A 22627-nucleotide genomic window follows, 5' to 3' on the forward strand; every position below is an offset into this window, starting at 1 on the left:
TTCTGTGTGGCAGAAGAGAAACCACGTACTAATGCCAATCAAGTGAATTTATCATGGGGCCAGGTCAAACCCTATTCACTAAAAGTGGCTGCCATTGCTTTGCTGGGCCTTCATGGCCTCTGCCGTCACTACCCGGGGTGTTGCACATTCCATATGTTAAACACTCCCTTCGCCTGCTTTTAGAACTCCACATTTTCCTTTCCCTGGGCATTGTTACTTTTAGGGGGTTATTGCCTAAAGCAGCTCCCGGTCCCCCCAAGCAACTACAGATTCCCCCTCTTTCTGGGGACCCTCCTAAATCCCTGGCCACTGTTTTCCCTCTGAGCCGGCCTCGAACTCATTCCTTCTCAACCATCCTCCCTACTCTACTCACCCTCTACTTGTTCCTGGCATTTCTTGATGTGACCCTCCAGTTCCTGCCTTCCTTATTTCTGCTGGTTCCTAATAAGTCATGTGTTAGGGCATTAATGCTGCCATACCTTTTGCATTATAAATGCCAGAATCCCGTTGCTTTACTCCCCTGCCTATTATTTCTCCGCTCTCCACAAGTGCCATTGTGGCACACTCCTGGCCAGCCCAGGCATGCGTCCTTTAGACAAAGGATTGTAGCTAATACTTGTATTCCTATGTACTTTAGCCGAAGATCTGTGCTGTGCACTTTGGGTACCAGAATTCACATTCAAATCTAGGATTGGCTGAGTTACTCCTACCTGGCAAGAGACAAGGTAGTGAAGGAAAGGAACTGTTACTATGAATCAACTCAGTGGTACTCTGGGTTGGTGTCATATTTAACGGAGAAGCATGCAAACATCAGTGTTCTTGAGATACGGCCGCTGGGGACACAAGGGTCTAAGGCGTGGGGCATGCTTGCCTGAACCCGAAGCTTCCCACTGGCCACACACTGCTTTAGGTTTTCTGCGGAATGCCCTCTTTGGGCTTTGAATTGTTGACACGTGCACTTTGCTAAATCCCCTTAATTGGGAAACGATTGATTTTGACACACGATACATAACATGGAGCCACCTGTTTAATTATTATGTCCCTGGTGAATGTCTGGAACCAGTGATATAAGACAGAAACATGTTGGAAGATGTGTTGTATATAATATCTCATGTGCCATAAAAACAAAGTCATTTTCGTTTAGATCTATTTGCTAAATCATTAAACCATCAGCAAGAACTGTATAGTAGACCTTGATATCTATTTGTAACTGTGTGTGATAATGTTATTTTTATATTTGTTATGCCATTTAAAATGAATTTTGTTGTTGTTTTTAAACTGTTTATTAGATTGTAATGACTATATTACAAAGATACTTCAGTATCACTAGTCTACATTTTAGACCAAATATTAAAAGTGAATAAACTCCTTTGGCCATACTTCATATGTTAAGTAGTATTATGAAATCCAGGTCGAGTACAGCCATTCTAGCCCTGGACTCCTGAGGTACAGAGCATTCAGTTAAAGGTCATCCAAAGCACTGCATTCCTTAGTATCTAGGATTACAATATATTTAAGCAAACAGTAATATACTGGCCAGGGTAGGTCCTTGCACCTTACTGGCCATAGCCAACAGGGAGCACCTAAAAGGGACCACAGCGAAGGCGCCATGCCGAAATGGCTGGTGCCGAAAGGGCTCCACCGGAATGCCTATCAGGCTTCACACTGCTTTTATTTTTCTCCCCACTTTCCCACCATCCAGGACACAAGGGTGCCACATGCTGCTCCCACTTGGGCCTGCTGGTGGACTCAGAAAAGCTCCCCTAGGAAGTTAGCCCGGTAGCAGCTTTGCTTGTCGCTGCCCTTCTCAGATAGGAGGGCATGAGCAAACTCAATGTTTCTCATGTCGTCAGTCTCAGAAGGGCGGAATGCTGGGCCAGCTCATCCCATATACAAATGTGTGATCTGCAGCTTGCACACGGATTCCTGAAAGTACATCTGGAAGCAAGACGACGCAGAACAACACAGATTGAATCCCCGGATCCGGGCTTAGAAACCTATGGGTATAAAGCGCGTTATAAATAACTAATTATAACTGCGGTATCTTACAAATTATATTAAAATTATTTGCTTAAGGATAGATGAAAAAATAAGGTTGGTACATGGCAAATGTAATTCTATGGGGAAAGCAGAGTAAGACCAAAAGGTGATGGGTGCTATGCTTTGCCTTGCGCTGGAGAGCTTTCCATGCCATCATGTTTTAGTCGGTCTGCAACCTTACAGAAGAGCACCTGCCAGACTCGATCCTGGAACAAAAAGGCGCAGTCACATCTGATCTGACAGTGCACGTGCACTAAGCACGGGAACACCAGCAACCACAGATATAGTATAGCTGATTGCACCATGTTATGTTATTTGGCATTTATATAGCGCTCTATATATCATTGGTGTTGCATAGTGCCCCTCCTGGGAGCATGGTAGCTCCCAGGAGGTTGTCATGGGTTACGTGGCTGTATCCACGTGACCAACATAATAAAAGCACTGAGCCGCTTCCGGCCCGGCAGTCACACCATGCATTGACTCCGGTGTGGTTCTTGCTGTGTGCCTGCCTGGCGCAACACCGCGTGGTGCAGGCCCAAGGACCGGCCCACCACTCCTGGGCAACGCCGACCTCCACCGTCTGAGTGCCATGTGACCATGGCGATTGGTGGCGACTCCGGCCTGGGTGCTCCCAGAGCCGGGACCGTCGTGTGCTGGGTGCCCCCAATTCTGTGTGGGCTCCAGTGACCTGGAGCGCCGTGGGGTGATCCCCACAGCACCATCCGCGGTGTGATTGCTGCACAGCAGTACCCGTCGGGTGACCCCGACATGAGTATGGGGGCTGCCCGGTGACCCGGAGCAGCCCCCACAACAATTGGTATGAGCTCAAAGCACTGGTAGGTTGAACGCTCTCGGGGACCGCAGTCCAGGTCAGTAGAGCGAGTAAGTGTCCTATGGTGCGTGGGTGCACCAGTTATGTGTGCAGCTGATGTAATTGCCTGATGGTAGCTGCTTCCTAGCGTTAGGTGTGTTAGTGATGATATCATGGAATGTGTGCAGTCTGGTGTGTAGACACCCAGACTGGGTTCTGGCTGCGTTAGGCCCGTAGGACGCTTATGTATGCAGCTAGGCTGGTTTGTCATGGGATATAGCTGTGTTTTATTAGAGTGATGAGTTGTTCATGGGGTAGTGTTTGTATATGAGCAGCTAGGACGAATTTATCGAGGGGTATAGCTGTACTCTAATTGTGTGATGGTGTAGAGTAGAGAGTAAGCGTAGTGATATGATTAGTTCATCGACAAAGCGCCATGACGGATTTGCATGCTATAGAAATAGAGGTTAGATTGATTCAAAGCCTCACTTTTTGGGTTAAGTTTATCCCTAAGGGAGTGTACATGCTAGGACTTGGGTCCCGTCAACGGAAACAGAACGAAGCCTGACCTCATTGATAAGGTCCAAGATCAAAACATGTCTGAGGTTACTTGTGTTCACTGCAGAGGTATGATATGATATTTATAGCGCGCTTAATACCTAGAGGTTTCTAAGGGCAGACCTGGGTATCGAACCTGTGTTGCTCCATGTCGTCTTGCTTCCAAGGTGAGCACGTTGCCGCTGAGCTATCCTCTCGAGGCGGCCTACCAGTTATGTCTGGACTGTTTCCATTTTTGCAGGTCCACCTCCTTATCGGCTCAGACAAACTAAAATAATGATGGCATGCAATGCGTTTAGAGCAATACTAGCGATCATAATCTGTTACAAACCTTCTGTCAATTACTTGATAGTTTTGAAAGAAGGAACATACAAATTAGGCCCAGCCAACGCTGTGTGAAATCACTTCCCATGACATTTCAACTCAGAACAGGTTATCATGTCATGTTCTTTCTGAAGAGGAGCGCCTGCTACCTTTTTTGAAACACTTCCCATGACATCATATGAGTCAGAGGCTGGCGCCAGGAAGTGACTGTGCTTTATAAATAAATTGTAAATGTTGCGCCTTAAGGTTGCCTGTACATTAAAAAAGTTGGCACCCCTTCCCATGTGTTCATCATTAGCAATGCGCAAACTGAGGACAGCTCTAGAAAGCAGGATGTGGGTGCGGTTAAATATGCATAATTAGGAATGGGGGTTCATCTGCTGGGCTGGGCTGTCAGTCACCTTGACTTCCCGGATTCCCATACCTGGGCTTTGCGTGCATTTCTCTTCTCTTGCATACCATACATAAAGGTCATGGCTTCTCCCGAAAAAAACCAGGCCGCTGTGTTTGTGTAGAGCAAGTATGCAGCCGTCGTGCTCTTACTTGTCCGTGATGTGTGTGTGTCGGTTTGGGAGACCCTCCTCCGCTCCTGCCCAGCCCAAGCGCTTCCTCTGATGGGACGACAGATATCAGAGGGAGCGAGGAAGGGAACGCGGCGTGGAATCCGCCGGCTGTCCCCCGCACAGGGCGTGCACGATGAGGACGAACCAGCCGCTGAAATACGTGCTCTTCGTCTCCTGCTTCCTCTTCTGGGTGAGTGAGTGCCGATTGTTTTTCATTTCGTGCCTTGGCGTGTTTCTGTAAAGTTTGCAAGATCCAAACCTCTCTCCGTAGGAAACCCACATCTGGCACACAAGGTGTAGGGGCAGGTAGGATGAACCAACGCTGCACCCCCCTCCCCTCCCTTCATAGCGCATAGTGAAACCCACAACTAGTGGTCCGCGCTTTGCTTACGAGACAGCCTTCCGTCTGAGAGGCCGTGTGAGGCTAGACGGAGCGCTACAGAACAGCAGAGACCATAATGCCCTATCATAGCGCACTTTATGAAGTCCGCCATCTCTAGGTGCTAGATGAGCCGGTTGGGTACACGCACACCTCTCCTGTCTCTGGAATGTGTGGTATTCCTAATCCTCCCGGTGTTTCATTCAGCCTTTTTGCTGCAGCCTGTCTCTTCTAGAAAGCCTGGCGTGCTTGGCACCAGTCCCTCCGGCCCACCCACTTTTTGGCCTTTTCACCACACCCGCACTGGTGTCATCTGTAAATTGGGTAGCCTAACCCTAGTGTAAGCAGAGGCGGGCGGGCGGGCGGGCGTTCGCCTGGTACTTGGGGGCTCTCGATATTTTTATTTTATTTATTTATTTGTATTGCGCCGGTAACTCGCGAGTTTCGGGGCACAGAAACAAGGACACGAGGACAAACATAAATGTGACAGGACAGTTCCTAATAGAATCGCTCCACGCCTGAGCCACTGTTGGTGCCCCCAGTCAGACTTGCCACTGGGCACGGGTGGCAAAGACAGCGGCGCCAATTCGGGGTAACCAGAGCCTGGCAGAGTTATCACTGTTGCCCTATTGCTTCACAGTGCCTATACCTCGTACCCCTGTTGCCGAGCCCTGTGGCCAGGGTTGGACTAGGACACAAAATGTTCTCGGGCACCAATGAAAAAGTGGCCCACAGTTGTAAATGGCAATTCATTCCTTTTTTGACAGACTGCTTGGAAAGTAGATTTTAAAGGATATTTGTTCAGAAACACTGGTCAAAACCAGAGGCGTAAACAGGGTAGGGCCTGAGCGGGCAAGGCCCACCCAAATCTGTAAGTGTCCACTCAGAAGCGCTGTGTGGGTGTTTACAGATGTCAATGTCACTGTGGTGGGCCCCGCTACATAAGCTTCAGGCCCCACTTGTCAGACAATCCTGGCTACGCCTCTGGTCAAAACTACTAGCCGCATAGTGAAGTAACGCATCAAACTGGCCCACCTTGGCCAGAGAAGTGGCACACTTTAACCAACAAAAACTGGCCACCGCCAGCATTTTGCATTTTTGGTTTGGGCATCGCCCTATGGGCCAGCCAGAGCCTGCCCAGGGCATCAGTTTCACCAGCGATCGGCCAGGGAAAGGCCTGACTTCCGTAATTATGGAATGTGCTTGCCATCTGAAATGCGTGCCTTGGTATGTTGCCACAAATCTAGCGCGACCGCGATGGCGTGTGCAGTGGAGCAACTTTGCTGAAAATGTTGGGGGGGACATGACATCTGAAGAAAGGTGCCCCAGCCAAATGAATGGGGACAAAATGGTCTGCCATGTTGGGGGGGACAAACACCCCCGTCGCCCCGTAAAATTACGCCCATGGACATGACATCTGAAGAAAAGGTGCACCAGCCAAATAAATGGGGATAACATAGTGTGCCATGAAAGTTGGGAGGGGGGACAAACACCCCTGTGCCCCCCTAAAATTATGCCCATGGGCGTGTGTCAGAAAGCACTTGGAGGGTGTCACTGATGGACATATATCTGGCCATCACAGGTGGCAAATTTGGATTTTCAGTCCTGTTGCAGAAATTCTCCCACTGTGAAAGAACCAACCACTAAATCGAGGGAGCCCGTCCCAGATAGAAACTGCATTTGGCATCGATATCAATTTGACGATGGTTTTTGACAGAATCAATCGAGATATTCTCTGGAATAGGCTAATTAGTTGGGGCTCTCCGGCTTGCTTGTTAATAAGCTTAGGCGCCTGCACTCCGGGAATTGTGTTCGGATTCGTTTAGACAAAGAGGGTTCTTTGTTTGAATCTGTGTTTAACTATCATGGCCTTCGACACGGCTGTGTGCTGGCGCCCATCTTATTTAATCTAGGTATTTCTGATGTGGGGAAGACTCTTGTGCACTCTTCGTCATTCCCTTCTCGTGAGGGCTTGACTTCCATCCAATACTTATATCCTATGGCTGCGATTTAGTTTTGCTGGACCGGACTCCCATTGGACTTCAGTGTTCACTTGATAGTTTGATTTAGTATCGGAAGGGGTTCGATCTGGAGATTAACTCATCCAAACCTAAAGTAATGACCTTCAAGCCTAACTGATCCAACATTTCCAATGGTTTATTGGAGGTAATCAACTTGAGGTTGTTGACAGATGGAAATATTTGGGTACAGTATTTAAACAAATAGATAAGGCTGTAGCGGCCTGTGAAGATTTGCACCCTTCTATTGTGGCTTATTCTGCTAGAGAAAAGGGGCACTTTATAACAGCAGAATCGCCCACTGTTTGCTCTGCGGTGCTGAGCTCAGAAGTGCCTGACTGGATTGGATTAAAATCGATGGTAAAACATGGCGTTGCTGCCTTAACCTACTAACCGGCCTGCCAGTTCCGCTACTCTGATATGAACTAGGTCTTCGATCCTTCCAATCTGCAGGAAACTGGAAAAGTCTACGATTGTAGGAAAAAATATTGAATCCCGCCCAGCGGCCTGGCTTTTTGTAGACTTAAAACAACAGCTGACCTAAAGTGCGTGTGCACCTCTAAACAAATGGGAAGCGGTTGTGAAAGAATTTTAGAAAATTTGAATTTGACGGCTGCTGTTTTAGTTACTAATCCCATTACTGTAAAAAAAGAAATGATGCCTCACAGTTTGGATTTGTACTAGACGAACTATACATTATGCACTTACATTTCTCTGGAGGAAAAACTCTTGTTTCAAATCCCGACATATCTAGAGAAATTCCCCAGTAGACCATGGAGATATAATGTTATGAGCTTGAGATTTAACCTTTTTCTAACCAATGAGGTATTGGGAGTTAGACCGAAAAACCCAAAAGAGAACTTGGTATGTAGATGCTGCGAACAAACGAATGAAATTGAATAGAACGTCTTTATGCTGAATGTCCTGAGCTTCCCATAATGAGACAGTCTTTTTTACTCGATTTGTTCATAACAGAGGCGTTGCTAGAGGGGTGGGGCAGAGAGGGCTATAGCCCGGGACGTTTGGTTGTAGCACCGGATAGAAGCTCAGGGGCTACAACCAAAGGTTAACTGGCCCCGAGTCCCGACAGTCCCGACAGTCCCGACAGTCCGACATTCCGACATTACTGTAGCCCCAGATCTTTTCCAGTCCTAGCAACACCCTTGGTTCATAACACATTTATTTAACTACTAAACACTTTTCATTATTGCAGCCCTGAATATTTATCAAACATTTTAGAACATAATTAAAACAAGGGTGTGGGAGCCCCTCTACTGAGAACGAACATGGGTCAAATAGCCTCTTCAATGGAGTTTCTCCCACTCAGGAGGGTCTACAGCCATGTTCTAGCTCACTGCATCCTTTGCAGCAGAGAAATATTCATTTGCATATTAGTCTGGTGACGCCCACAAGGGCAGTCCAGGACCGAGATCCTAGGCAATTCTCCTCTAAATAAGAGTACCATCAGCAACCCCAGATACGTGTAGCCTCCTCATTGAGGTGAAGCTGAGCCTCTCTGAGGCCCAGTGAGCAAGGAATCCACGTCTGGCAGTGGAGTACCTTTGCTGAAAATGTTGGAGGTTGGAGGGGGGGGTGGGATATGACATCTTAGTGAAAGGAGTCCTTGCCAAATGAGTGGGACAAAATGATGTGCCACAAACGTTGGAGGGACAAAAACTCTTGTCCCCCCTAAAATTACACCCATGACGACTGGATTAGCCTGGGTTACTTAGGGGAAACCCCAAGTTTTACACATTTAACAAGGGTGTGCGAGCCCCTCCACTGAGAACGAACTTGAGTCAAATACCCTTTGCTATGGAATTTCTTCCACTACGGAGGGTCTACGACCGCGCTTTCGCTCACTGCACCCTTTACAGAGGAGAAATATCCATTTTCATATCAGTCTCATGTTCGTTTTCAGTAGAGGGGCTCTCACACTCTCACACTCTTGTTTAATTTTAGGACATAATGTATTAATTTATGTATTTTAACCACATTTTAATTCTAAAAATGTAAACTGTTTTTTGATTTGCAAACATTTTTCTTTTGTGTGAATTTGCATAAAACTATTCATATCATCTTTTTTTACAAATATATATTCTCACTTGTTGACCAAACGCACACACAAAAGAAATGGTGAATTTTATGGGACATGTTTTAGGTTAAAAAAAGCCCGGGAATTCAGATGCTGCACTGAACATGTAACATCTCAGCAACAGTTGCTCAGCCTACTGTGCAACCTCTGCAACTTTCTGGTGTGTACTTGCATAGACCGTGGATCCTTGATGCTGCTCAAAATCACTGCATAGCATGCAGTTCATTCATATGACTTTAAAGTCAATAGTATTTTATTGAAGGCAACATTGGCATTGCACACAGGCCTCTTAGGAGGTACAGACAGAAACTGAAAATTGCCAAACATCTCTACATCTGGTTTTGTACATTGTTTGTTAGCTGCAGTGAGAGACATCTGTTTCTTTATACATGCCATTTGCTACAGCCACCCCAGCCGTTGCTGACAGTCCACAGCCAGAGGCAGAACATGATATCTGCAACAGGGTGACATGTGTTCTTTTGCAAAAACAGCTATTAATAAAACAATAAAGGGAAATGCTTTAATTTTGATAATTAACTGTTGCTTTTGAAAATTGTACAATAGACATTTCTAATGATCACTTCCAGTATATATTAGCCACAATAGGATGTTACGCTTACATTTCTGCGCAAAGCACATTATCAAAGCCTAGAATAACCATCTAAATTATTATCTGAAATAAGGTTATCCTTTCAAGATGGACAGTCTGGCACACATCTATTAACTTTTTAGAAATAGACCTATGAAAAAAGCAAAGGAGACAAATAACACCATTGAGAGTTCCTCTCTGTTTTGCATAAAATCAAAGGGCATTTTGGGAAAATAAGAATACCAGGGCTTTGGATGTGTTAATGGAATAGCTGTGACATCATTTACTTCATTGGAAGTCAAAGGGCAGTAATATTTATTTTTCCTGTGTCAGGGAAAGGATGTCTGTGCACGTACCCAGGCCCCAATGAGCATACATCCAAAGAGAATGTTATATAGATAGTTCAGTTTGCTTGTACCCTGCTAGCCTAGGGTAATGTAAAAAGTGTTGATGCATAAAAGACACCAGGTAGATCAAATACCCTAGGCTAACAAAACAATTTATTTGCAAACTTTTAGAATCTTCATATCGCTTCATGAGGCACAGACAGAAAGAATTGAACTCTTAGAAAAACAGGAGCGCTTAAGCATTCAGCTGTGGAATTAATTATCTGTTTGTGTCCGTTTTTCAAATGTGTAGTTCTTACACGAACAGCCATGCACTTCAGACGTTACTCCTATGTGTTGCAGTCTAAACGATTTACAAGTTTGCACTGCAACATATATGCAGGCAGGGAGTAGAAAGCAACACTGTTAGACTGCTCTCAGAAAGTCACGAAGGAAAGCAGTAGTGTCAGTGATAGAAGGTGGTACATAATAGGCAGAGCTGGTTGTACGATCCCTCCAGACTGAGCCCGTTGCCCACCATGCCCATCTATGTTTAAGCTGGGGATGGGACACAGAAGTCAGCCACATGTTGGACAATTGTATTTCGAAATTCAGCCAGGCTCGTGGTCACATTTCCAGTATTGCCTCTAAAAGGCTGGCCAGACTGAAATAGGCAATGTATTTGGGCTAGTCATTTAGTGATATCAGTGGTGACACAGTCTTCCAGATTTATAATTGTTTGTAATTGTTTATTTGTATAGCGCTTATACACAAGTGAAGTGCTTCAAAGCGCTTCAAGATGGGAAGGGAGCAACGGAATACAGTAGTCATTCTTAGGCCTTGAAGTTTCCGAATGATCTATCAAAAAAGTAACTAGCGTATTAAGCCTGACGGCATTTCACCTAGTGAAAGTGCATGAAGTGTAACAGGCATAACCAGATTAGGGAAGGTAGACACAGGGCGGACTAGACAGACTTACTAGGCCTAGTAAATGTAGGTCATGCAAGTGTACAGACGAAGGCGCAAGGGAAGGGGGGAGTGGGAACAAGTGCGCCCAGCCCTGCGGGGTCCTTGGTTAAGTGCAGAGCAGTTCCCTCTCACATGGAACGTATTCTGAAAGTGCAGTAGGTGTTACCCCACTCATGGAACGTATTCTGAAAGTGTAGTAGGGGTTACCCCTCTCATGGAACGAATGCTGAACGTACAGTAGTGCTGTGCATAGTGCAGAGGCCCGGAGGCAAGTGCAAAGACTGGCGGGGGACCCTGGGACCTGTGAGGCTCTGGAGGTGAGCCAGGCGACCAGTCAGCAAAGCTGAAAAGAGTTAGAGGTGAGATGGAGGAGTGGAGCTGTAGAGAAAGAGAAAGGAGGGTAGCAAGGGAGAGGGAGAGAGAATCAGGAAGAGAAGAGGAAGGGCTTCTGGTCTACTGTTAGGCGTGTGCCTCTAGGGAGCCAGTTGAGAGAGGGAACACACATCCATGTCTTGGGCCTTTGACTTGTGTAAGGCTCGCGTAGAAATGCTGGGATAAAATACCACATTCAGACTGGGTTCCTCTGCACCCTATAAGGAAAGGGTAGAGACTGATATGGAACTGAGGAACTCACAGGGGTCTGGAAAGCTTGTGGGGGCAGGGCCTTTAAAGAACTGGTAGGGCTTGGGTTGGAGTGTTTTTGGTAACTGACCATTGCCTCAGATAAACTAGTGGGGATGGGGCTGCGCCATTCAAGTCTCAATGAAGACCCTTAGAAAAAATAATAGGACATGTCAGTTGTATATGTTGTGACACCTGATTCTCTTTGGGCGCAAAAAGTGGGAACTTTCTAATTGTGATAGTGGCTCATGAAGCTGTGATATCTGTTCAAACCATCTGCTAGTGTATTCAAAATTTGCTTGCATGTGTTCATATGTTTTTCTTGTGTTATCTGTCCAATGGTTAGTTACCTTTTCGGCACTACGATTGGAAAGTCATGGTTCCATAAAGTGTCCTTCATCCATCGTCTAACACTTTGCTGGTAGAGATGCATGTGCATATGCAGAGGTTGGCCAGTTTCCTCTACATAGTAGCATCTCCTGGGGTATTTCATACACATAATCGGACACACAACCTTGCTAGATGCACATGGGAAACGTTCTGTCATTTTGTCACCCTGCCCCATTTGAGGTGTCTTTATTGCGACTGAATTGTAAGTATGTGGACAAGTTAGACAACTTTTCTTCCATGGCATGGTTCTGTTTTCTGTGCTATGTGGATGTAACTTGCTTCTTATCATCATTTCTTTAAGATTTCCTCTTGCAATTGTTCATATTTTTGAAGGATGTTGTAGTTCCTGAGCAATCTTGTTGTGGGATTTCAACTTTGGATTGTATGTGACAATTGGTTGTTTCGGTTTTTTGAGAAGCCACCTTCAACACGGGGAGTTCCTTCCCTCCCCACTCAAATGGTAACACAACAAACTGTTTAACAGATTCTTTTTTTCGCCTTATCTCAGATACATATCATGCCCCTTGAATCCCTCTCCCATGAGCTAACTATGAGCCAAGAACCGGGCTGGTGTACGGGAAATATATTGGTATTTATTTAAACTAAAAGTAATAGAAAATAGCACTAAAATGTCAAAAAACACTTTATCCGTGGCACAACACAATCAACTTCTCTCAGCATAAATAAATCAAAAAAGGGATTTAAAAACAACACAATCACAATTCTTCCCTTTATGCAAATTTCAATTCATGAAATAATTACACTGATCAGTCACAAAGGCAGTTATCATGTGATATTGTGCGATTTTGATTTTCCTGTCAGCTTAAAAGGCTGGCAGTAGGATTTCAAGATCGGTTCAAATACATATGGCAATTATGATTTTGCCCACACTTTTGGTTTAAAATAAACACAGGGTTTGTTTCTCAGACCCCCCCCCCCTTGCTTTGGTCTATGTTGAGAAATAAGATGAAAAAATTGGAATGATTTGGGGAATTTTGAATTTCAGACCCCCCCTTACTGAAAGGCCTCTGTTGGGGAAGCTGGATAAAAAGGTTGGACTGATTTAAGAACAAAGACACCCCTCTTCCTTAAAGAAGTCGAGGTCAGCTGGACAACAAGGATTACCCAATTAAATTATAGGCTATAGTTTTCATCGCTCACTGGGAAGTGAGCTTTGTTAATTTTAACAAACTTCAACCTGTAGTGTTCTGTCAAATGGGGAATTAATAACAATAATATTTTTGGTTTAATAGGCTAAGGATCTACACAGTTTTGCCCTCCTGCCCACTATAAAGGGAAGGGAGTCAAAGCGAGCAGGCTCCCCCAACTTTTGGTTTCCCAGGGCTCAGTTCTACTTATATAGCAAGCCTCTGTAAAAGGTTCAGGAAAGTCAGCTGCATCTCAGGAGACTCTGGAAAGATAGGGCAGGGGTCTGATCACTCCACTCTCAAAGATGGCCTCCCGCTCTCTACCATAGGACCCAGCTAGCTTTGAGGCCTTACCAGAAATAGACAGCTCCACCTAGATGCACTCTCAGCAATCTCCTCTGGTTTGTCCTTACAGCTGTCAGATGATAAGTTTCAGCAGCCTTCCTGATGGTCTGTCTTTTGTCTTTCTGTTCCTCTCCTTCTCCTTTTTTCCCCGTCTTTCTCCTTTTTCTGTTCCCCTGTCCTAGTGCAGTCCCCCTTATGTAGCAGCGATAACACCACTGATTTTCCAATCTTGGGGAATTACCCTGCAATAATCCCTGCCACTATGATTGTATAGTTACCCTTCTCTCTCCTCCCAAACCCAGTTTCCAAGTCAGGATTGGTTTAGGGGTCTGGAGCAACATATGGCAATTCCCATTTGCAATTGCCCTTTGTTCTCCTTTCAACCTTTTGGCAAAAACTAGTTATGTATCACAAGTTCATAATTTTACTAGCAACTGCCATACTAAACATATTTTCTGTTTCAGCTAATCATGGGGAATTAGGTAAGCCGACCACCAAATCCGTATAAAGTAGCACGGCCGTGTGTCATCTTTCTGCCATTTCCATAAAAAGCACAACAGCTATGAATATGTACGTTATTAAGCATATCCCTAATTTCATTTTCCACCCGCTCACCAACTCCCATATTTGGAACATGTTCAGGTCAGCCAGAAACACATCTTGGATAGCCACAACAGTTCCATGGGTCGCACGCAAATTAATTTTGTATCCCCCAAATCACCTGGAAATTACATAAAAAATGGCACATAGATGAAATCCATCCGCCTTATGATGGCTGAGAAAAAAGCCAAAATGATAAAAGTCCTTTTTTTTAATTATTTTTCATTTTACTTGTAACATTTAGTTTGTTTAAAAACTTTAATTACAATTTCACTTCATCAAAATCCATCAAGCCCATAAACAAATCCATCATTCTAATCAAAAAGGGGGGGAAAAAAGATTGAATCAATTCAAAACTTCTTTTAAATTAATTGTGAATCTTCATGTGGGACAAATGGCCCTGACTCCTGCCATTTGTTTTCACTGGGTCAGCCTGTGCCCACAGTTTATTTTTGGATTAATCGTCTTTGTGTTGGAAGCTTGCTCTTTGAAGTGGGTGCCCCATTTTCACACATATTAGTCGTGCTACAGCCAAGGGTGACTTTTTCTTGAAGTCAATGTTTTCAGAGCCAGCAGGTCTGGAGAACACTGAATTTTGACACCTTTAGCAGGACATTATATTGCGGTTGGTCATTAGATGGGAGATGTGACCTCCAGGCTGAGAGTGGGAGTTTTCCTTGTGAAGTTTTTCCCACAGTCAGCAAAAGGGTCTGCCTTGGGCTGACATTTTCCATGAAGACAAAGTGGCTCTTCAAATGTCACTGGAGGTTTGTAGGTGAAACATAATATACATTGCTTTTGGTCAACCCGCACATCATGTTTTGTTTTCCTTACATTTTTCTGTGAGCAGTGATTTATTTATACTTTTACTTTTTAAAACAGTTTTTATTTACACACACATGTGCCGGCCGTTTTTGTTTTCAATGTTTAAAAATTCTGTTCTCGATGTGACAGGGATCATTGATTCCTCCTTCTTTTGTAAATTAAAATGCTGTTTACCCATTGGTAATGACAGTTAGGCCCCTTTCCACATGGCTCTTTAATTTTACTTGAAAAACAAAAACAAAGTCCAAGACGTTTTTGTTTCAGTGTTTATGATTGTTGCTATTCATGTTAAAGGGACTTCTGTTTGGGGCCTTTAACTGCACCCCACATGGTGACACCTGATTCTGAACCCCTTCTGTTCTGTAATCCAGAAGGTTGCTGGGGGATCCTTGTCACCCTGTGGATCGAGTTCTTTGGTTGTACCCATGGATTATAAAGCCTGATCTCAAAGCTTGCAAGTTTGTATTCCAGTCTTGTGCGTCTGAGCATATTCAGCTTTAGCTCAGTGCTCAGCTGAATATTGTGGCAGGCTTTGTGTGGACATGAACATGTAACATATTCCGACTAGGGCATATTATTTCACTAGTCTTCATCACAGTGATTGTAATTAAAGTGGAACCTCTTATTTTGGAATATAGTTCAATGAAAATCTAAAGATAAGCATTAAATGTCAATTAACAAAGGTGTATGTATAGTATAAGTTAACTTTACAAATATTAAAACACATCATAATTACTCTCTAAAATCATGATCATTCACAGAATTACAAAATTATATGTGTTGATGTGAGGTTTGACAATATCGTGGAACAAACAAACATAGTTTGATTATTATTGATAAAATGTTTCTAACTATTGTCATGATTGCATCATCTCTTTATGCAAATAAATAAAATGAAAACCGATACAAGGAAAGCAATCGCAACCTCTATATGGACGGAATATTAACAGCTCTAGTATCATTCCTTCATTTAATCTCTTATTTGATCTTTTCTAGCCATCCTTCTACTTTTTCATTCATTCTTTCAGAAGCTTTACGTTCCACTCAACCAGTTTTATTTCACAATTTCTCTCAAGCTCATTAGATTGCATATATTTTCGTAGATGCTACAATTTTCAGCTTTGTTAAATATTGAATAATGGCTATGTTCAACGATATCTTCTGTGCGCTCGACATCATTGCCCATATGGTTTCATGATTAAGTAGTATGCAATCCTTAAAGTATTTCTTAAAGAATTCACATCTAAAGTATAGTTAACTTTTGATATGCTGTAACGTCTCGGGCTCTTTTACATTTTCACAGAATATGCAGTAATGTTTTTTTTTAATGTCCGTGTCTGTACCCCATCTAGCTGTAACTGCCCTAGTCGGTATCAGATTGAACATGAATCTAATCATCTCTTTTCTGTATTGTTGATTTGGATGTTTCAATATATACATTGGTATCTCTTATAATTTCTTGTGTGGAAAGACGCCATTTTGAAAACATTTGTAATTTCTGCAATCAGTTCTGGTTTTAATCCAATCTGAAGTACAATATTTTTCTTTTGTCTTAACCGGGTTTTCCAACAATAGCACTTTGCTGATACCGGTTTCAAGCATGTTATTCCTACATGTTTCTTGACATTCCATCCTTAGTTAAGGTTTGATTAATAATAGCAATCACTGAATTTCTTTATCGATCCTCCATTTTACATTTTGCATAGAGATTCAGAGAATTCCAAGCAACAATTGCTTGGAGAGATGTTAAGCCTAGTTCAAATCGTAGAACCGACATAGGGAAGCATTAAGTAGTCTCATTAGTGTCTTCCAATACGGACCCTCTAGTTGGACCCAATTGGTTTGCTCCTTCTCTGATTTGTACGAGGCACCATAAGTTATAGTAGGGATGTCTTTTTGGTGATAATATGTAATAATAGGCTTGCTGGTAAATTTGCCATATTTTTGTTGAATTAATTTGGCCTGTGAGCAGCGCATTATCATTTTGGCCTTGAGTTCTTCTCGATATGGTGCCTCCGTCAGGGAGTCATTAATGTTTACACCCAAATATTTGTAATGTTTGACAACTTCAATTGTCTCACCAGCAATCTGCCATCTCTTATTAAGTTTGTTTCTGAGTAGTTGGTTACCAGCAATGACCATATTAGATTTCCCCGAGTTAATCTGGAGATCGTTGTCTCTTGCATGTTTTTCCACAACAAGAAGCATTCGGCTAAGGCCTACAGGAGTTAAATCCAAGATGACTAAGTCATCTGCATATAACATATATTCGACTGCATTACATTTTAGTCTAAGGGGATTGGACTTGATCTCAATGAAGTAATTACTTATCTTGGAAATATAGAAATTGAAAAAGGTGGATGCTAACAAACGCCCTTGTTTTAATCCTACATTAGTGTCTATGTCTGTCGTCAGCAACCCATCTCTATTCAATTTCCCTCTGATAGATGTACCCTTATACAGCTGTTGTATTGCTTGGAGTTAATGCCCTGGGCACCCTACCATTTTAAGTTTCTTCCATAGCAGGGGTCTAGATTCCATATCAAATGCGTGCCGGTAATCTATGAAAGCTATGTAAATAGGTCTTTTTTTCTGTATGGGCCGATTGTTTTAAGGCTTGTAATATGTGTAAGTTTGGTGTAGTTTCCAAGCCGGTAACAAAACCTGCTTGGTAAGGGTCTAATAAATTGTTCAGTTTTAGCCAATTATTTAATGCAGTTAATATTATTTTTGCATATATTTGACCTGCTGCATCCATCAGTGCTAACAGTCTGTAGTTAGCAAGGTTCAAACAATTTCACTTTTTAAATGCAGGTAGTACAATTGACTTTTTCCAGGAACCTGGAATGACTCCAGATCTTTGAGTTTGTAGATATATTTGGTGTAAAATCTTGGCCCATTTCTCTGCATGTTGTTTAAGAATAGCGTTCGATATGCCATCTGGCCCCGGCGCTCTGGAAGAACTCAGTTTTTTTATTATTCTTTCAATGTACTCTGGCTCTATATCCAGGTGTTTATCACTAACCATTTAGTCTCTAAACCAGTTTAGTCTCTAATCCGTCTCCATCTTTAAGCAAGGTCCATATCTGGACACTAGACTTGTTGGTAAGTGTGCCCAGCATATTTTCACCATCTACTTGGATTTTCTTTCTACAGTGCTGTCTAACAAAGTTGCTATAATTTGCATTTATTGACTGCACTTACTTCTTATAATCATGCATATTCTCGACCGGGATGTTTCTTGTCGCTTTCCTTTTTTCTCTTTTTCTCTTTTTCTGTCTCTTATTATCGGGTCATATGGTTTAAGCCTTCTGTCAGGCATACAAAGGTTTTGATTTGATTTTTCGCATTTATGTAACACCTCATCATATGGCTTCAGCGGGGACAGCAGCAGCCTGTCCACAAATGTATGTGATTTGGGGGCAGACCATGTGATACGATTATGTCCCTGATTTATCTGTAGCTCTTGAGTAAAGAACTTCTTCTGTTGGATTTTGACCATCAAATTACAATTGATCTCAAAGACATTGCGATCTCTTAGATCAGAGGTTAAGTTACTGTTACCTGCGATTGTCTAGAAACAAAAGCATAATCAATGATTGCAGTCGATTGCCCTCTCTTTCACGTGGGCTTTGGGGGAGGGGGGCATCTCCTTGGATGCAGCCATTTAACATAACCATATTTCTTTCTTCCATAAGTTTGAGCCATTTCTCAGCCGTATGTGTTAAGATTATTTTGGAATTTATTATACAGTGAGTGTTGAGGTCTCCTGCAACTATGGTCATTGCAATGGTAGGATCTGTGTCCATTTCATCAAACAGACTAGTCACTTGTGCCATAAGCTGCTTTTCCGTGATCCTAACAGGATTCCAATAAATGTTTATAATGGCAATTACAGTTGATTGCTGTATTTCATATTTGAGGAGATGCAGGCCTGGGTGAAGGTTCCTCCATTCTATAATTCTTACTAGTGAGGACATCTTGAGTGCCCCTAGTAATCCCATCATGGGCCTTCCTTTGGCCTGTTTAATGGCTGCCACCCAGCAAATCTGGCGATTAGGCCAAACGGGTGCGGTGGTTAGCCACGTGTCCTGCAGTAAAATTAGGTCAAAGTCATTTAGTATATTACCTTTTCCCGGTATCATTAAATGGGTGTGACCTCTTGTGTTCCATATGCCAATTCTAAACTTTGAGATTATATCATCTTCTTTACGCTAGTTGTGCATACTATGAGTGGTTTCCAGTTTGGATATTGCTAGCCAAGACCATTTGGCAGGTTTAGTCTCAGTCATTTTAGATTTGTCGCTGTCATAATACAATTCTCTCTGCAAATGATCTATTGTTCCTCGACAATGTATCACCAATTCAGCATTTTGTCTCTGTTGTCACAGTTGTTCATTCATGTTTTCCCTATCACTGTATTTTGGCTCTTTCTCCTTTTTCTTTTTTGGCAACTAGTTCTTTGCTAGTTATCTTAAGGTCATAGGCATACATTTTTTGTCTCTCCTGCCATATTATTTTTCTTACTAGCAGTGATGGAATATGTATCTCAGCAGCATCTCGTCTTCTATTTCTAGGAATTTTAACCATGTTTACATCTCGTGATCTTATTGTGCTCAAAGTTTTGATAGAATTAATCATATCCAATAGAGTTGAACGATTCGGGTAGGGGTCTTTATATTCTCTGTCTTTCATTCTAATAATGAAGTATTAATTTTCTTCAATCTCCCCTTCCAACATTTCTTCATTCCTCACTCTCCCATTCCTACTAACCTTTTCTGCTATATTTTTGGTTACTTCTCTATGAGATTTTTCCTGCTTCTTATTTTTTTCCTTCCGTCTCCTTTTCATTTAACGTAGGTGAGTTGAGCCTCTTTTGTTTCATGGTTTGGAAATTAAAAGATGAATTCCCGCTATTAGGATTCACTAGTTCAAGATTGCAGCTATCTGATATATTTGATGGTTCCATTTCCCTTTTGCTATGTGTAGAATTAACCGAATGAGTGGTTAAATTCATGAGTATACTCATATTTGTATCTCGCTCTTGCTCTGACACCATGCTCTCATTTACCATTTCATCATGCTCAGCTATTTCAGTAGATTCCTGCCGTTTATACTTGCTTTTTGTTTCTCTAGATTTCTTTCTGTGCGCAAGCGTAGGAAGTGCCTTTATAAACTTTCTTTTCTCTGTGTTAAGTCCCTTAGTTTTGCTAACTGTTTGATTTTTAGTTTTTTCATTTGTCTGGATCTAGTCTTTCTTTTCAGCGTTTTCTGTTGATAAAATATATCATAGACCTGTTCCTCCTGAGGGGTCATGGTATGGTTTGGACTATTAGGTTCTGCTTCTTCATCAGTAAAGGGTACGTGATTCGTTTCAAGGTCAATTATATCTTTATCTTAAGGCACAATCTGCGAGCCTCTAGGGCTGTTAAGATTCATTATCTCATTTTCTTGTGTAGTTAGGTCTACATGAATAGGCTCAGCTTGAGGTTGCACATCATGTCTTGGATTCGCCCCACCTGTTTCCTCAGGTGTAGATGATGTATTATGCAATTCGGGAGCTATTCGCATTTTATGTAGCTCATCCAGAATATTTTTTTTCATTTCCATCATTTTTAAATTCATTTGATTGAACTCATTGCATGCATGATCAAAACTGGTATGGTAACCATTCATTGTCTCAAAATACTTGTCCATCTATTTTCTAAATGGTCGTATATTTTAGTTAGACTGTAGATGCCTGTATTCATTGCAGCAAGTGTTATGTCATAAGCTGAAATTTTTATAATTTTTAAACCCAAAAGAGGGTCTAGGGGTAGGTTTAATATATGACATATCAGATGATGCTGTTGAATTCATTAATTGCATTTGAGGTCTAGGAATGAAGAGGGGTGATGCCGAAAGATTTGCCTCGTCTAACGCTAGACCCACCACTCCAGGCATGTTATCATTGGGCAGTTGGGTTTCAGGCACACAGCTCTCATGATTAAGGGACCCATTTTTGTCTGCCCTCCCAATGGGGGATATTGCCTCATTGAAAGCCTCCCCTACTTTGGAGGACTTTCCAGGAGGGAGAATCCTCTCATCTTCACTTTTGTTCATATCAAGAGCATCCATATCTAATATGTCCGCTTTACCAAGATCGAAAACACCAAGGGTGTCACGTACACAGGCACCCGAATCAACAATGTCTAGTTCATTTCCTGTGGGAGGTCCCATGTCTTCAATACTAGAGACAGACGTTCACATATGTGATTTCATCGGCATTTTATGTGGCCCTGGTAATTGAACCCCCTTTTCCACCTCTTTAGCAATATTCCTCTGATGCCTCTGATTTCCATGACCCATGAGTACCTGTGAGTATAAGGTCAAGGCTTTGATTAGCATGCACTTCCATGCGAACAGCATGTGGTCTAGATAACACCATCTCCCATTCTTGTCGTGTTTCAAAAGCAGTGGGCAAAATCAGTCTGTCACTATGTATAGTCTTACACACTTGGGAGTTAAATTCTAGTAGTTCCTCGTCAGTGACATGTGCAGTTTTTGCTACATCAGTGCTTCTTAACAACTCACCGGTCGGTTCTGTCACTTTAAGAGATGAGGTTTCAATGTTCCTTTGTGTTGGAGAGCCTAGTTTCCTCAGGTCAGCACCTGCTGATCAGCTCACTCCTTTCAGTTTCAGGGGAGGTCTGGGGGCGATCCGATGCAGATGTAAGTAATGGAACGTCTCGGGGAAATAGAAGTTCCCGCGCATGTACCAACACACGGTACATTAATGGGCATGTTTGATTTCAGAGTGCACATGCACTAGGTAAGTCTGACTCCAATGCGCACTAGAAACCAGTCACGTTAGTACAAATAAGACCCGCTTATAGGATGTAGTTAGTCCTCCTGTGAGTGCCGACTGCACAGCTGCACAGCCGATCAGTCAGCAGACAGAGGAAGCACGCACGCAGGAAGCGCGTGGCCCGGTATTTATAATGGTTCCTGGGTAAGTGGGCGGGGCCTGACCTATTTAAGGCAAAATAAGAATATTTTAGGCACTTGAACAATTGTTTATAACTCCAATAGTGTTCTGTAGGTAGTTTACACCTACCAGAATTGTCCCAAAATGATGAGCGTAGTAGTCTAAAACCGACAGAGTGGACAGCTGAACAGTCAGCACTCAGAGGAGGCACTCTTGCAGGAAGCGCACATTTCTATATATAATAATAATTATAATAATACATAAATAAATAATAAATGCAAAGAGGTTTGTGGCAGCCCCCACATTTTGAGACCCCAAGATTTTCCATCAGGATGCATTCTGCACTACCATGATTGATTGGAGGACACATTATAAGGCGGGAAATATGTTGATTCCATCATTCTTAATGGCTGCAAAAGAGTAACATCAAGACACCATTATACGAATAAAACCGACAAGCAAACATCTTGAGCAATACACATTTCCCCGTCACCAAGTATTTAAAACAGGTGCCAACATAGACTTAATGTTAGCCAGATCACAACAGTGCGATACCAAATAACCAGAGAAAGCAGGCAGGATGTTGCATGGTATCTGTAAAACAAAAAAACGGGCACATTGTTAAAAATACAAATGGGTCGTGTTAATTCAGTCACCAAAGTGAAACCTGAAGAGCTCCAAAAGTTCATCCCATGAACTGGGAGGATCAAGTCAAGGTTCTTAAGACAAACCATCTTGGAAGTTCTCTTGCAGTGTCACCCTGCATAAAGAACCCGCCTCATTAAAACAGCTGCATACATTAATCAACACAGTAGGTGGGTCATATCATAAGATATGCAAAATAAAGGCGAAAGAGCAAAAAGGCAAGAAAAGGAGAAGTACTGCCACGAACAACTCAACAGAAACTAGAGTTAAAATGAAAATGGGTTCCTAAAAGAAACTGGACTGTCTACTCTTCGGTTTATAGGTCCATTCCATTCAAAGCAGTCAATTCAGCCATTTTAAAAGTCTCCAGAGGGCGTGTATTTTAGATCATTCTGTAAAGGTACCCCAATGAGA

At 42.7% G+C, this 22627-nt stretch overlaps 1 protein-coding gene across 2 annotated transcripts in view; it reads left to right on the forward strand.

The window, feature by feature from the left end:
* The first annotated feature begins 4108 nt into the window (after window positions 1–4108).
* LOC138571570 (tetraspanin-33-like) overlaps window positions 4109–22627 on the forward strand; it is a 935706-nt gene continuing 917187 nt past the window's right edge. Inside the window, exon 1 of one of the 2 annotated variants that reach the window (XM_069649203.1) lies at window positions 4109–4486. In XM_069649203.1, the coding sequence (XP_069505304.1) occupies window positions 4348–4486 (139 nt within the window). In that variant the 5' untranslated portion in view covers window positions 4109–4347. The remainder of the gene's footprint in view (window positions 4487–22627) is intronic. The other variant, XM_069649204.1, reaches the window with a different exon arrangement.

The sequence above is a fragment of the Ambystoma mexicanum genome, chromosome 1p (assembly GCF_040938575.1).
Source record: "Ambystoma mexicanum isolate Mex_15411 chromosome 1p, UKY_AmexF1_1, whole genome shotgun sequence".
NCBI lineage: Eukaryota > Metazoa > Chordata > Amphibia > Caudata > Ambystomatidae > Ambystoma > Ambystoma mexicanum.